Below are 13,712 nucleotides of genomic sequence, written 5' to 3'. Positions count from 1 at the left end.
AAGACATCCCCAAAAATAAGGCCAAGTGCTTATTTCAGGGGTCAAAAGAAAATAAGACCCTGTCTTATTTTCAGAGAAACATGGTATGTTGGTAATAGTTAATAGTGCCAAATTGCTCAATAATAAAGCAAACCAAAACTGATTAAGTCTTCCACTGGAAAAAAAGGTTCTGTTTTATTTTATTCCAAAAATCATCTAGGTTTCCCCAGTTCCTTTTTTTCACGTAAAAGGCAGGCAATCTCCACAGTTCTAAAAGTTATTTGCGGTCAAATCGTTGGCTTGTTTGCTTTATGGATTCCCTATAGGCTTTCCTAAAGTATAGGCTGATGGAAATAGGACACACAAAGGCTATCCGAGCTGGGTTTCAAGCTCCAAAATGTGTATCCGAGGTTATTCTGAGGCTAAAAGCTGGCCAAATGAGGGTTGAGGAAACAGCCTGCTTATTAATTTTCAATTACTGGCTTAAATGACATGATTTCCCAGTAGAGTTGATATCATTTCTTTTACTGAATAAATTGCAATCCATCTGGGCTCAGACAAGTGTTAGAAAACTTCCATTGTCCGGCCTCCCTCTTTTTTTTAAAAAAAAAAATTTAATTTTTAATTTTCAAAACAAACACAACACATCCTTCTTTTGCATACTGTAGAAAGTGTATCAGTTGGTTACAAAAAGGCTTTCGTGCATCTCTTCCACTGTCAACAAACATAATTCACATTAACTCAAGTATTTTAACTGAGATATTTATACATGTTACCATCATCATACCTCCATTTTCATTTAAACATCCTTCATCATAAAATATACCAAGATTTAATACATAACCACATACTGGCATTTCATTTACTATTTCTAAAATCCTCCAGTAACACTGAATCCTTATATCCTATTCTAGCTAAACATCCATAATATTTAATAACAAAGTTTTCTAATCCTCCTTTCCAAATCACTGTTTACAATTCACATCCAGTTTCCTTATGTTGTACCCATACCTGTATATACGTTGTTATCATTATTCCTCCTTTATTTAACTATATCCTGCATTATTACATTTTCCCCCTAATAATTAAGACTTAACTGTATCTAACTTAGTTCTTTTTTATTAACCTTTATATATAATCCAAAAGGATTTCTAATCTTCCTTTCATGGGTACCATTCAATATTCATATCCAATTATTACTTATCATAACACTACACATTTTATACATTATTATCATTATCAGTTATTTATTTAACTATATCTATTGTCATTAAATTTCACTAAGTTTAACTAGTTTTAAATTATACTCTTCCATCTATCAACCTGTATCTTTCCAGTAGCAAAACAGTCTCATATCTTCTGCCATTTGTGGTGTCAGTCCTCTAATCATCTCCTTAATCAACTTTGTATGGACTCCTCTTAGCAACTCCTTGCTTATAAAATCTCTCATGTAATTTCGATGCCCTTCTTCTGTTTCCTTAATCAGCTTATCTTTGATTGTCGGTAGTGTTATCAATGATATTGCTAATAAAATTTCCCTCTTTAAATCCATAAATTCTTTTGTCTTCTTCTGTATCTTGCCATCTGGGGTAGATTTCCCCTCCATTTAATTTCTCTTTCAGTATTCCACACTTTCTATTTTCAGAGACAAACCAATCACCATAAATATCAGCAATTTTAATTTCTTTATATTCATTTTCCTCTTCGATTTTTAGGATTTTAACCACCACTTTTTCCATTTGATAAACATCTCCAACTTCTATATCATATTTTACTGTTAGATACTCTAAGTCTTCCAACTTCTTCTCTATCCATTCATATATGTTTGATAATTTCTGTATTTCTGAGAATATCTTTTGCAGACTTAAAATTTCTTTCTGCTGTTGAAATTGTGCCATTATCTCCAGTTAACAAACACTGCTGCTCTAGCTTGGAAGGTTTTAACAAGATTAAGCATAGATTAACAATAACGTTTTATTTTCACCTTTCTCTGGTTAAAAATATACTTCAAAGGGACATCTGTATGCTTTTCTTCTTATCACTCTCTATAAACAAGCAGTGAGACCTTGGAGTGCCAAGCCAGGATAATCAGTGAAAAAAGTAAGAGTGTTTTATTTCCAATACACAAACCACCAGCCTCCAAGTAGAAGTGTTATTGTTGCAATCGTCTTTGTTTCTTTTTGTATCTTTTTTGTATTTCAAGTTAAAAAAAAAAGTCCGATTCTTGAATGAGTTAGAAGAACACCCACAGTAATGAAAGAGGAGAATTTTAGTCCATAGGTTACAAAGAATAATAAAAGAAAAAAAAAAGAAGAAAACTTAATCCATTCGTTTTAAAAGGCTTGCATAAATTCCATCCGTGAAGATAGCATTTAAAGAGTAAAATAACCCACTGTCCAAAATCATTCCAAATTTAATTTCACCGCTTATTTCTTCTGTTCTCCAATTTAAATTAGTTTAAAGTTTTTTATAGGCAGTCTCATTTAAAACGGTAAAAAATCCTCACCAGCTAGAAACACTTTCTCTTTCCGTATCCTTCCATTTTGGAGCCGCCCTGACTTCATCAGCCTAATGGCTGGATTTTTTGTTGCCGGCCTGAAGAACTTCTCTTGGATCAATCAGGGACTTTGCGATGTCCCTGAGATCAGCAAGACATATTCTTCCTGTTCACCGTCTCTGTGGGACGGTTTAGGTCCGTTTGGACTAACCAGCGGCAAAAGTATGGCCACATACTTTGGCTCCTCCTCCTCCATGCGGCCTCCCTCTTGATTTCCTGCATTCTGTCAAATTTGCACAAGCTAAGAGAGTTATTGGAAAAAGGCTTTTCAATACTGATTCTTATAATAAGAGGCCTTATTCCAAAGTATATCCAAGTACACTTTGTAGAAACCAGCCAATTATATCCACTTCAGTGGTGGGTTCTGGATCCTGTTGCAACCGGTACGGTGCAACGGGGCCAGGCGTCCACCACATGAATGCGCACGCACAGCATGCATGCAGCGCGCACATGTGTACTTACCGCCTGCGATGCTCCAGCTGCTGTACTCTCCGTGCGCAGAAGCCCCGATCAACTCAAATACAGGTAAGGACACCGGGCGGGTAAGTGCTCCCTCTAGAGTACCATACTGGAACGGTACCTGGTGCTCCCAGCAGGCACCGGTACACCTGTACCAGGGCGTACCTGTTGTATCCCACCACTGATCCACTTACTAATCTCTCCATTTCAACAAAGTTTTCCTTCAGATTCAGATAAAATTGCTTGTCTTTAAGAGATTTAAGAAGGTTCTCAAACAAGTCAAACCTGTTCTAATGGAGAACAGGTTCAGTTCAGTTGATGGACTCAGGTGACTCTAGCTTCAGGCATGGTCACAACATTCCTTCTGTAAAGATCCTCAAGTATTTATTTTTCCTTTTTTCTTGCTTGTTAACTTTTTCTTACCATGTAAGAAAAGCCCTACAACCAGGTGGCACGCAGAGCCCTCTCTGTGGGCATGTGCACTGTCGCCAGCTGCTCTTCTGGTTTCAGAACTGCACATGCTGGTTTTCACGGACACCGGACCTCCAGAAAACAGCCTAAAAACAGCCCGAAAAATGGCCACAAAACAGGCCATTTGGAGGGCTTTTTCCAGCCATTTTTCATGCCGATTTTTGGGCTGTTTTTGGAGCCTTTTCATGACATTTTTCATGGCGTTTTTCAGACCCTTTTGTAGGGCACTTTTGGCCTGATAAATAGCCAAAAAAACAGGCATGCACACAATGGAAGCCTGAAGATCAGGTGGCCTGCATGCACATGGGCACCAGCCAGCTGATCTTTGGTTTTCCGGCACTCCAGCACACCTTTTAACTTAACTTTAACTTTTATTTAATTTATAAACCGCGCCCTCTCCCAGAAGGGACTCGGGACCCACATGCACGCACATTCTGGTTTGGGCACTTGGTGCCGAAAAGATTTGCCATCACTGCCCTACAATATTATAGATACTATAACAAGATTTTGATGAGTTCTGGTCTACATGAGTAACATCTTCATATTTACTCTAATATTTGGTCATGCATGAACGAACTATTAACTGTAACTTACTACTGATCATTAGGTTTTATAGTGCAATTCATTCTTATATTGTTAATTCATTAATTTACAACAGACTGAGAATCTAGTTTTAGAATTTAAAATTGGAAGTTTTAGAATTCACTTATGATTAATTTGGGGGAAAGTTTTTAGACAAACCATGTCCTATAGTTACTAATTTTCATTTCAATGCAGTTCTGCATTGTTTTACAGACTTAAACATTTACATGGCTGAATTTTGTTGTAAGCTGGTCACATTCCCTGGGTGAAATAAAATGCATCCTCTCATATTGATCAAGCGATTTTGCCGCTGCCGCCCGTCCCGTTCCGTGAATTCGGCCCTCTGATTTTAATTGATGACTTGTTTCACCCAAGAGTAAGACCTTGTATAAGCATCTGAAATGCTAGTTTTTCACCTGCAGAAGTTCTAGTGATGGAATAGAAACATCCATCTTAATCAGGTCGTAATCAGCACACTGTATATCTGAAAGCCGATTACATCTGTCTGCCCCTCCTCAAAATTTGTTCTTTCGCAGTTATCCCCCCCCCCTTTTTTTTTTAAGCTGGCAAGAGATCTAACTTCAATAACAGCTTCCAAATTCAGAGAAGACATTGGAAGCCAGAGAAGACATCCATCTGTCATGGAATTCTGGGAATCCATGACAGATGGATTCATCCATCTGACGTTCACACATCTTAAAGTTGCCAAGTTTGAGAAAACATTGATTTAAATAAATAACAACTTCTTTGCCATTGAGGTGAAGTTGTTATCGAAACATTAAGCCATGTTTTGTTAGATTGCCTTTACTGCCAAGATTCCTGGTTACAACCAATAGCCCACCATCTACTAGCTGAATTCATTTTATTTCCAGGTATTATTGTCTGATCAATCTGACTTTTATTTCTCTGGATGTGATTAAGTTTTGCTTAACTAATGTGTTTGTGAAATAGAATTCTGATAATATTGGTTTTATAATTATTGGATAAGCACTTTTGTTACCAAGTTTTCCTCCTTTTTTGTCAATGGTCATAAAAAGCTATTGTATTATGTATTGTATTATATTGTATTGTGCTCTGAAATTGTGCCACAGGTTTCAGCTGTGTGGCCTGCATTTCAAAACCACTCATAAAATGAAGATCCAAAGTTTGCCTAAAAAGATAACATCTAGCCTTTCCAATTCTTAGGACATTAAAACTGAGAGATTAATCACAAAGCACTTAGCTGAACCCAGGATCTCTCTTGATAATAAGTTATAAGACTTATGAGGCTTCTATTTTCCTTTTGAAATTTCCCTAATTTCCAGATTTCAATATATTACCCAATATCACTAACTTGAATTACTGAACTCATTCTTCTAGATGTATTAGATACATACAGAGATGGCTACACACATTTTAAATAGCAATAGCACTTAGACTTACATACCATTTCATAGTGCTTTGCGGCGCTCTCTAAGCAGCATATTGCCCCCCACAATCCAAGGCCTCATTTTACCAAGCTCAGAAGGATCGAATCAGAATCGAACTCCTGGCAGTCGGCAGAATTAGCCTGCAATACTGCATTCCTTTCACTGCGCCACTACAACTCTATACTTTCTCAATACTTCTCAATACTTTATCTCAATACTTTAGAAATGAAGTATTATATATAATATTTGTGTGTGTGTGTATCCTTCAATGTTTTTAAAATTGTTACCAGCTTGGTGATTATTATTTTTAGTCATAAATTTAGTGATTAAGAAAAAAAGAGTACTACTCTTTATTCCTGAAGTTGTTCAACTATTTGCCTTTAATCCAATATCTTGTACAGTTTTTTGCAGGTTTGACCGGAGCCTTGTTCATTATATTTGGGCTCATTGGTGCCTTTTTCCTTGGACTATATGTAGATAGGACAAAGAAGTTTACAGAAACTACCAAAATCAGTTTTGCTCTATCTTCTTTGACTTGCATTGGATTTGCAGTGGTAAATATATTTTGAAACTGAAATAATGCTTCTGTCTGCCCTTCTGTAGAGATAATGAACTTTTCAGCTGAATAAATCCCATCCTCTAGGAAATAGTTAATCATCTAAATCTTGTAATGTGGTTATTAAGAGAAGTGTGTTTTCCATGTAACCATAGATGTTTAAGTAAGGGCTGATTAACACTTAATCCCTCCAGTGCCAAGCGATATAATGAAGGTTGTAATATTTTCACTTTCATTCTGATACTGGAGAAGGAGATCAGAGGAATATTTTGAAGACAGAATAAGTAGAATCATCTCACTTCTTTGATTCCACTGAAGTCTTAGGAGAATAAAATAGAATGAATAGAAATCAGGAATAGAGAAAGAAAAACTGAACCCATGTCAACATTTCGTAAGATCATCTAATCATTCCATATTATTTACAAACTTTTAACTAGTATAAAAGTTCTCATGAGTGTATTGGTGGTTAAAATAGTGCCAAGACACATTTTGGGGTTCTTAATCACTTGTTATTATTGCTTTAAAAACTTTTTTTTAAGAACAGACTTCCCAATTTTGCATCTTCAAAAAGAAATGGGGCTTCAGTTCCCAAAATTCCCTATTGAAAGTTCCATAGGATTTTGAAGGATTTTGCAATAGCCTTTTCCCAGGAGTGGGGAGGGAATAGGGATTTTGCAGTATCCTTCCCCCAGGAGTGGGGTGGGAATAGGGATTTTGCAGTATCCTTCCCCCAGTATCCTTCCCCCAGGAGTGGGGTAGGAATGGGGATTTTGCAGTATGCTTCCCCCAGGAGTGGGGTGGGAATAGGGATTTTGCAGTATCCTTCCCCCAGGAGTGGGGTGGGAATAGGGATTTTGCAGTATGCTTCCCCCAGGAGTGGGGAGGGAATAGGGATTTTGCAGTATCCTTCCCCCAGGAGTGGGGTGGGAATAGGGATTTTGCAGTATCCTTCCCCCAGGAGTGGGGTGGGAATGGGGATTTTGCAGTATGCTTCCCCCAGGAGTGGGGAGGGAATAGGGATTTTGCAGTATCCTTCCCCCAGGAGTGGGGTGGGAATAGGGATTTTGCAGTATCCTTCCCCCAGTATCCTTCCCCCAGGAGTGGGGAGGGAATAGGGATTTTGCAGTATCCTTCCCCCAGGAGTGGGGTGGGAATAGGGATTTTGCAGTATCCTTCCCCCAGTATCCTTCCCCCAGGAGTGGGGTGGGAATGGGGATTTTGCAGTATGCTTCCCCCAGAAGTGGGGAGAGAATGGGGATCTTGCAATATACTTCCCCCAGGAGTGGGGAGGAAATGGGAATTTTGCAGTATCCTTCCCCTGCCACGCCCACCAAGCGTTGCCCACCGAACCGGTAGTAAAAAAAAATGAATTTCATCACTGCAACAAACCACTTTCAAAAATGTTGCATAGAAAAATGCACGGATTTGTTGACTCCAGGAGTCGCCAGACACTCAAATGAAATATTATCTAAAGAACTAAATCTAAATGGATGCATTAGCATCAGGGAGAAACTGGAGAACAGCCTAATGTGCCATGCTCAGATATAAATGTGCAGCATGGCTCTGGGTGGCAGGAATATCTGCTGAACATAATGCTATAGAGACTTCCTCATTGGCTATGGGTATGTTCCCTTCTCTTCCTGCAGGTATCTCAGATGAGAGAACAAACCTACGCTGTGGCCATATTAAGCAGTCTTTTTGGGCTTTTTGGATTTTCTATCTATCCCATCGCGATGGAACTAAATGTTGAATGCTCTTATCCTGTAGGAGAAGGAACATCATCTGGGATCATTTTTGTGATCAGGTAGCTCAGCAGATTCATTCAAGTAATTGAAATTGGAAATGGAAAATGGAAATTGATCTTCTCTGGGCAATAACTGGACTCATTCACTGGGTTTTGTTTTGGGTGGGGTTCAGTGTGATGTTGATTCCAGCCATTATGGTTAGCCAATCATAGTTTATGGCCCAGCATCACATGTGAACCAAGACCTTTGGGCTTTAGGCTATTCCACAAAAAACGCTGGTTGAGAAAGTCATCTTAAAAGTTGCCAAGATTGAGAAACACTAAATCAGAGATCTAAATCAGTATAGCTGGCTGGAGAATTCTGGGAGTTGAGGTCCACAAGTCTTAAAGTTGCTACCTTTGGGGACTTCTGCACTAAATTAATATAGGATTTCCAGGAGGAGCGACTGATGGATTATTTTCATTTGAAGCCAGTAGGAGTCAGAATTGCTCCAATCCTAGGAAAGCACTAATAAATTTAAATAACTTGGTTTTTCTCCCACGCTTTGGAAGTGAAGCTAAACAAAATCATTTCTAAGGAAAGAATTTGTGCGCAATAGTGCAGGACATTGCAGAACAGAGTGCAGGACATTGCAGCATAGAGGCAATTAAATGTTTCCCAGGAGGGAACGGCTCTTTCATCTTTGCCTTCGTTTAAGCTCTTGTTTCTTATCCCTCTGCTTCATGCCAGTCAGAACGCAATAAGCTTATGTTACAAAACAGGTACTTTATTCAAGTCACATAAGAGTGAAGAAAAGAGAAGGCTGTGTTCACTCAAGTAGAAAAAACATTGCAGAGGGACAGTGCAAGAATTCTTATTAGGAAAGTACGCTGATTCTTTGGTCACTGTAGTTGCTTTGTATATATGTTGTCTGTTTTGTTTAATTACAGAGTCGCCAGTTCCAGCAGTAATATACCCACCAACAGAACAGTATTCTTATGGCTTAAGAAAAGCTATCTTTTTCAAACTCTCTCCCGGCTCCATAAATATAGAAAAAGATTCCTGGTAAAGAAGGGAACAGGAAGATTTCCTACTTGTTCCTTTCAAAATCTGACATCTTCAGTGCGTTCTTGTTTGACTGTGGTAGCTAGAATTTTTTGGACACACAGTCTTATTGATGCCAATAAGAAATGATGCTAAGAAAAAAAACTAGGTTAGATTCTACAGTAAATCAATAGCTAGGTCACCCTGAAGGTCTATTTTAACCCCCAAAGCAAATCTTGGTTGTTAAAGCTGAAAATCTTGCTTCAAAATAGGTATATTTTAGATGTTACTAGCCGATAACCCGGTGTTGCCTTGGTATTTATTTACAGGGGGGAAATGTCCGGACCAAATGTAATTTCTAATGTTGGATTTTCCCCCTTACCAGAGGGAGCCCCCTTGTGGAGTACTGTGAAGTTGTTACCATGGCAATTCACTGCGCTTTACAGTAGAAGCCATTTTACAGCAGTACAGTAGAAGCCATTTAAAGGCACAACAGGCTGCATCTTAACAGAACACACACCCCAAGGGGTGTTAGGGATGTCTTACCCCCACAGTATTTTTTTCCAGAGAGTAAGCCATCTGTGTTCCAAGTTTGAAATTGCTCGAGGCGTTCCAGAATTATGCTGGAACACACACACACACAGAGCCATTTTTATATACTGTATATAGATCACAAGATGGGTAACAGTCAGTTTTGTTTCAACAGCCAGATCCTAGGAGTTCTCTTCATACTACTCTTCCAGAACTTGGCTGTGGAAAAAAAGAATGCTCCTTTCTCTACCTGTGCTCCATCCCTAGGTCCACCAATGGATTGGTCAAGTAAGTATGTTCCTTGGAAAGATTTGTTGGGACGTGAATGGTTGGATTAAAGTCACCAGCTGATTCTTCACCAGCATCAAGGTTACATAAAGTTGAATGAAATCCTAGAGTTGCTTATGAGCCATTCTTCTTCTTCTTCTTTTTTTAATGGCTTAGTTTATTCACTTTTATTTGGGGATGGATGAAGTAACCAAGGATCTTATCTGGAAAATAACTATGTACCCCAAATCTACTTTGACATGTATTTGCCTTGGATTATCAAGTTTTTACGGGTTCAATCCTAGAGGAAATGTAACGGTGTGAGCTGTTTCCTCAAACCTGTTTTTCAAGGCGTTGTAGTTTCTTAGATTTTTAATTGTTAGTTTTGTATCTTTTTATACAAGAGCATATGGTGATATATTTAACACCCCCTTATCCCTTTTCTCCCTGCAGTAACAAACCTGTGAGATGAATTTATGTTTACTGACAAAGAAATAAAGGGAGGCTAGTATACATCCATTTCAAGCTATTTAGCTCTTATCAGCTATCCATGCCCTTCTGGGATTCGAACTCGTGTGCTTTTGGCACCCGAGATGAAAAAGGTTTGCCATCACTGCTATAGGGAAAATAGAAGGAGGAAGGATTATATTCGCTGTCTTGAGTTGTTTATAAAAATAATAAAGGTGGGATATAAAATAAATAATATATCATGGTTGTTATCAGGACAGAAGGCAAACTCATCTTATTGTTTAGACCATGTGTGTCAAACTCACGTCATCATGGCAGCATCACGAGATGCATCAGGAGTTTTTCCCCCCTTTGCTAAACCGGGTGTGGGCATGGCCAGTGCGTGACACATCCGGTCTGCGAGTTTGACAGCCCTGCTTTAGACCATCTGTGGGCAATCATTCTAGTGTGCCCCCAATTCTTTTTGAGGGTCCCAGCAGCTTTTTTGTTCAAGCTACTTAAATTTGATGGTTCAAAATAGTTGTATGATATTCTATTAAATTGTTGTTTAGGGTTTGCTTTTTAAGCCCTCCAAGATCCTTATAAGAAAAAAAAAGTGGAGAGAATTGTGACCCTGTGATGTTCTCTGATTTTGGTTATTTAGATACAGTGGCTTGCCCTATCAATGTTGACGGGAGTTTTGTTTTCTTCTTGGTAGTGGATTAGGTTGGTGTTTACTGTTTGTTTGTCTGACGTGGTAATTCCTTGACTGAGGAATTGTTGGCCACAAGTGGTGAGGCCAACATTTATTAGGCCTCACCAGCAGCAGCTTTTGGTTTGCCCAAAATTAGGAAAGGTGGCCTTGCTGCCAAAATGTTGCCTCGTCTGTCAACTCTGAAGCGAACCTGGCTGAAGCGAATCTTATGCTGCCTCATAGTTTCCACAAAGCCTGAGAGAGTGGAGGGGGGAGTAGATAGCCCAGCTAACAGTCAAAATAAACAGTTTTCCTGTGGTAACCAAGGTCATCGTGACAGGTGGCGGGTGAAGGAGAGGAGCCTGCCAGCTGTATTCATTGGACAATGTGACTGGTGACACAACGGGGGAGGGGGGAGTTTTACTCTTTTAATTAGATGAAAACCACAGGAACTTTTAGAGTTGATTTTCACCAGCTGTGGCCGATATGATGTATCCAATAAACATGTCCTTTGAGGACTCTACCTGCCTCGGAGTTCTGCTTTCAATGGGTGCGTTACTCAGAACACCGACATAGTCTAGGTTTAGTGTCAGCGTTGCAGATGTATATACTTGCTTTGTGTCTTATTTGATGAACTTAATTTGATTTGTTCCTCAAACCTCAAACAGGATATTATCGTGTATCATTGTATCTTTGGTTAAACAACTTTCTCATTATGCAATTTTGGTAAACTTCTTGAGACATATGTTGTTTTACAAAATACTAATATTAATTCAGTAATAATTCAGATTTCAACTGATTTGCGTAAAATCCCCATACAGTGTTGTATGCATTGCATATTTCTAAGTGGCTAAGTGAAACTTAATTAAATATAGTTTAAGAACTATTGGGTTTTGCTTCTATATATTTCAAAATGAAGTGCTGGAGAATATCCATTTTTTTTTCTTACAGATGCAATGCTGGTGATGGCTGGAATCAGCACTGTGGCATCCTGTCTCTTTATCATTACATTTCACACTAATTACAAGAGGATCTCTGCAGAAACATCTCAAGACTCTTCCACCAACAAAACAGAAGATGGGGATGTTGTAGTAACAGCATGAGATGGAATATTTCTAAATGAACTCTGGACTAAGCCATATGCCTTAAAATCAGTAGACACCCTAAGTGCCATAAACTCAATAAATTATAACTTTGTGATAATTGACTGTAAAACATTGGTTCTTTTTATTCCTTCTGATAGTTGAATGGCGTGGAAGCATTTCAAACAGCCCCACCTTCTTCCAAAAGGAAGACATCAGTAAGGAAACATAGAGGGAAGGAGGGAGGGAGGAAGGGTTGGTCAGGATGTAAAGGCTAAGCTGTTGCACTGTCTTAATGGAGAACAAACGGACAATATTGGGAGCAGGGAGAGAAAAGGATAATAGATATTCATAAATATTCATAGAGGAGGGAAGACTGAACCATGCTCTGTGCTAATAGGCAGCTTCATTCGTTGCCATTATTGGATACACTTTTTCAGATTTTCACTTAAATAGAACTTAATCTTAGGCAATGGTGCTAAATTGCAGCACAGTTCTGGGTAATCACTCCTTTTCTTCCTAGAAAGCTGTGTAGAGGTTTGGGTTCACCCAGGAGAGTATAGAAATTGTTTGGCTCCACTTTGCACTATACCAAAGTTTATGGTTTAGTATGATTTATGTACTTGGCTAATTTTTGCAAAGAAAGCAGATGCTTGAAACAGCAAAATATTTCAGGTCTTCCACCACGCCTCCTTGTGTCCAGGATGGTTCAATAGGAGCATCTACGTGCAGCTGATATAGTTGCTACAAAGGGCAGAATTTGGCTGTGAAGCTGGGTATGTACTGTTTGAGAACTACCATCCCAACCATGGAACTAATAAGCTTATGAAAACTTCATGGATTGCAGAAGAAGCATCAACACATCTAGCTGTGGGATATTATTTGATGGGACAGTGGAAGGGAACAAAACGGAAGAGCTCTGAAGAAGTAGCCCTATGCCGCACATTATTTGTTACAGATCATTTGTTACAGAACTTACTTGAAGTGTTTTGAATTGTAAATGGAGTTCAAGAGTTCTGTTTAATTAAACCAAGCAGAACATGGATGAGGCCAATGTATAATATCTTCTACGAACATAATCTTATGGATAGGCTTTAGAAGAGTGCATGCATTTATTTGCTCATGATTGTCTTTTACCTATTTTGACCAATTAGATGAAGGGTGCTTATGACTGTTCCTGCAGCATAAAAACACAATGGACAAGCATAACTAGGTACAACAGAAATTTAACTGTTATATTTGTAACAGAGAACTCTAGGCATATCCAGTAGTCACAATGTACTTGATACAGAATATTTTAAATCAATGCAAAATATACAATCAAAATGCAACCAAACATAAATACATAGCAAAAATATATACAGATCTCTTTTAAGGTTAGACCCTGAAGACAAACATATTTAAATATCGAAATGAAAAAGAAAAGCATAACCTTATAAATAATGTTTACAGTCATTGCATTTCAGGACTGCTACTTCAAAGAGAAGAAAAGGAGTTTGCAAGGCAGATTAAGTAGAAAACTAGGCACACCACAAAACTAATACAGAAGAAACAAGTAAACAAGTTGATGTGCATTGCTAGCTTCTGTTTAAGCACACTGTGGGGACACTCTCCTAATTATTAGAATTTCACTATTGTTTGGGAGCAAGTTGTTAAGCGCATATATTGCAAAAAGCAAGCACGGCATGCTACTCCGTTGGCCACACATGATTTGTATGTTAGAAGTAGGCCTTTGCCACAAAACCTTGCTCAGCTTAATGAATAAAGTTCAATGCATTAACCCCATAGCTTTCAAAGGAAGGCTCCCTTCTGTGCCATCTTTTAGACAATGAATACCTAAATGTTTCACTCTGCCACCCTGTGACTGAGTCACTAATCCAATGCTGATGTCAGCAAAGGCCTATCACCAC

General features: G+C 38.6%; 1 protein-coding gene across 4 annotated transcripts in view; it reads left to right on the top strand.

Moving 5' to 3' along the window:
• SLC49A3 (solute carrier family 49 member 3) overlaps window positions 1-12,839 on the top strand; it is a 51,037-nt gene extending 38,198 nt beyond the window's left edge. For 3 of the 4 annotated variants that reach the window (XM_081943507.1, XM_081943509.1, XM_081943508.1), the window contains 4 exons: window positions 5,859-6,011; window positions 7,660-7,817; window positions 9,488-9,600; window positions 11,672-12,837. In XM_081943507.1, the coding sequence (XP_081799633.1) occupies window positions 5,859-6,011; window positions 7,660-7,817; window positions 9,488-9,600; window positions 11,672-11,823 (576 nt within the window). In that variant the 3' untranslated portion in view covers window positions 11,824-12,837. Of the gene's footprint in view, window positions 1-5,858; window positions 6,012-7,659; window positions 7,818-9,487; window positions 9,601-11,671 lie in introns of all 4 variants that reach the window. The other variant, XM_081943510.1, reaches the window with a different exon arrangement.
• The last annotated feature ends 873 nt before the right edge of the window (window positions 12,840-13,712 follow it).

The sequence above is a fragment of the Natrix helvetica genome (assembly GCF_964273705.1).
Source record: "Natrix helvetica genome assembly, chromosome: 2".
In the NCBI taxonomy this organism is placed as follows: Eukaryota; Metazoa; Chordata; class Lepidosauria; order Squamata; family Natricidae; genus Natrix; species Natrix helvetica.
This window is presented reverse-complemented; position numbering and strand designations above follow the sequence as displayed.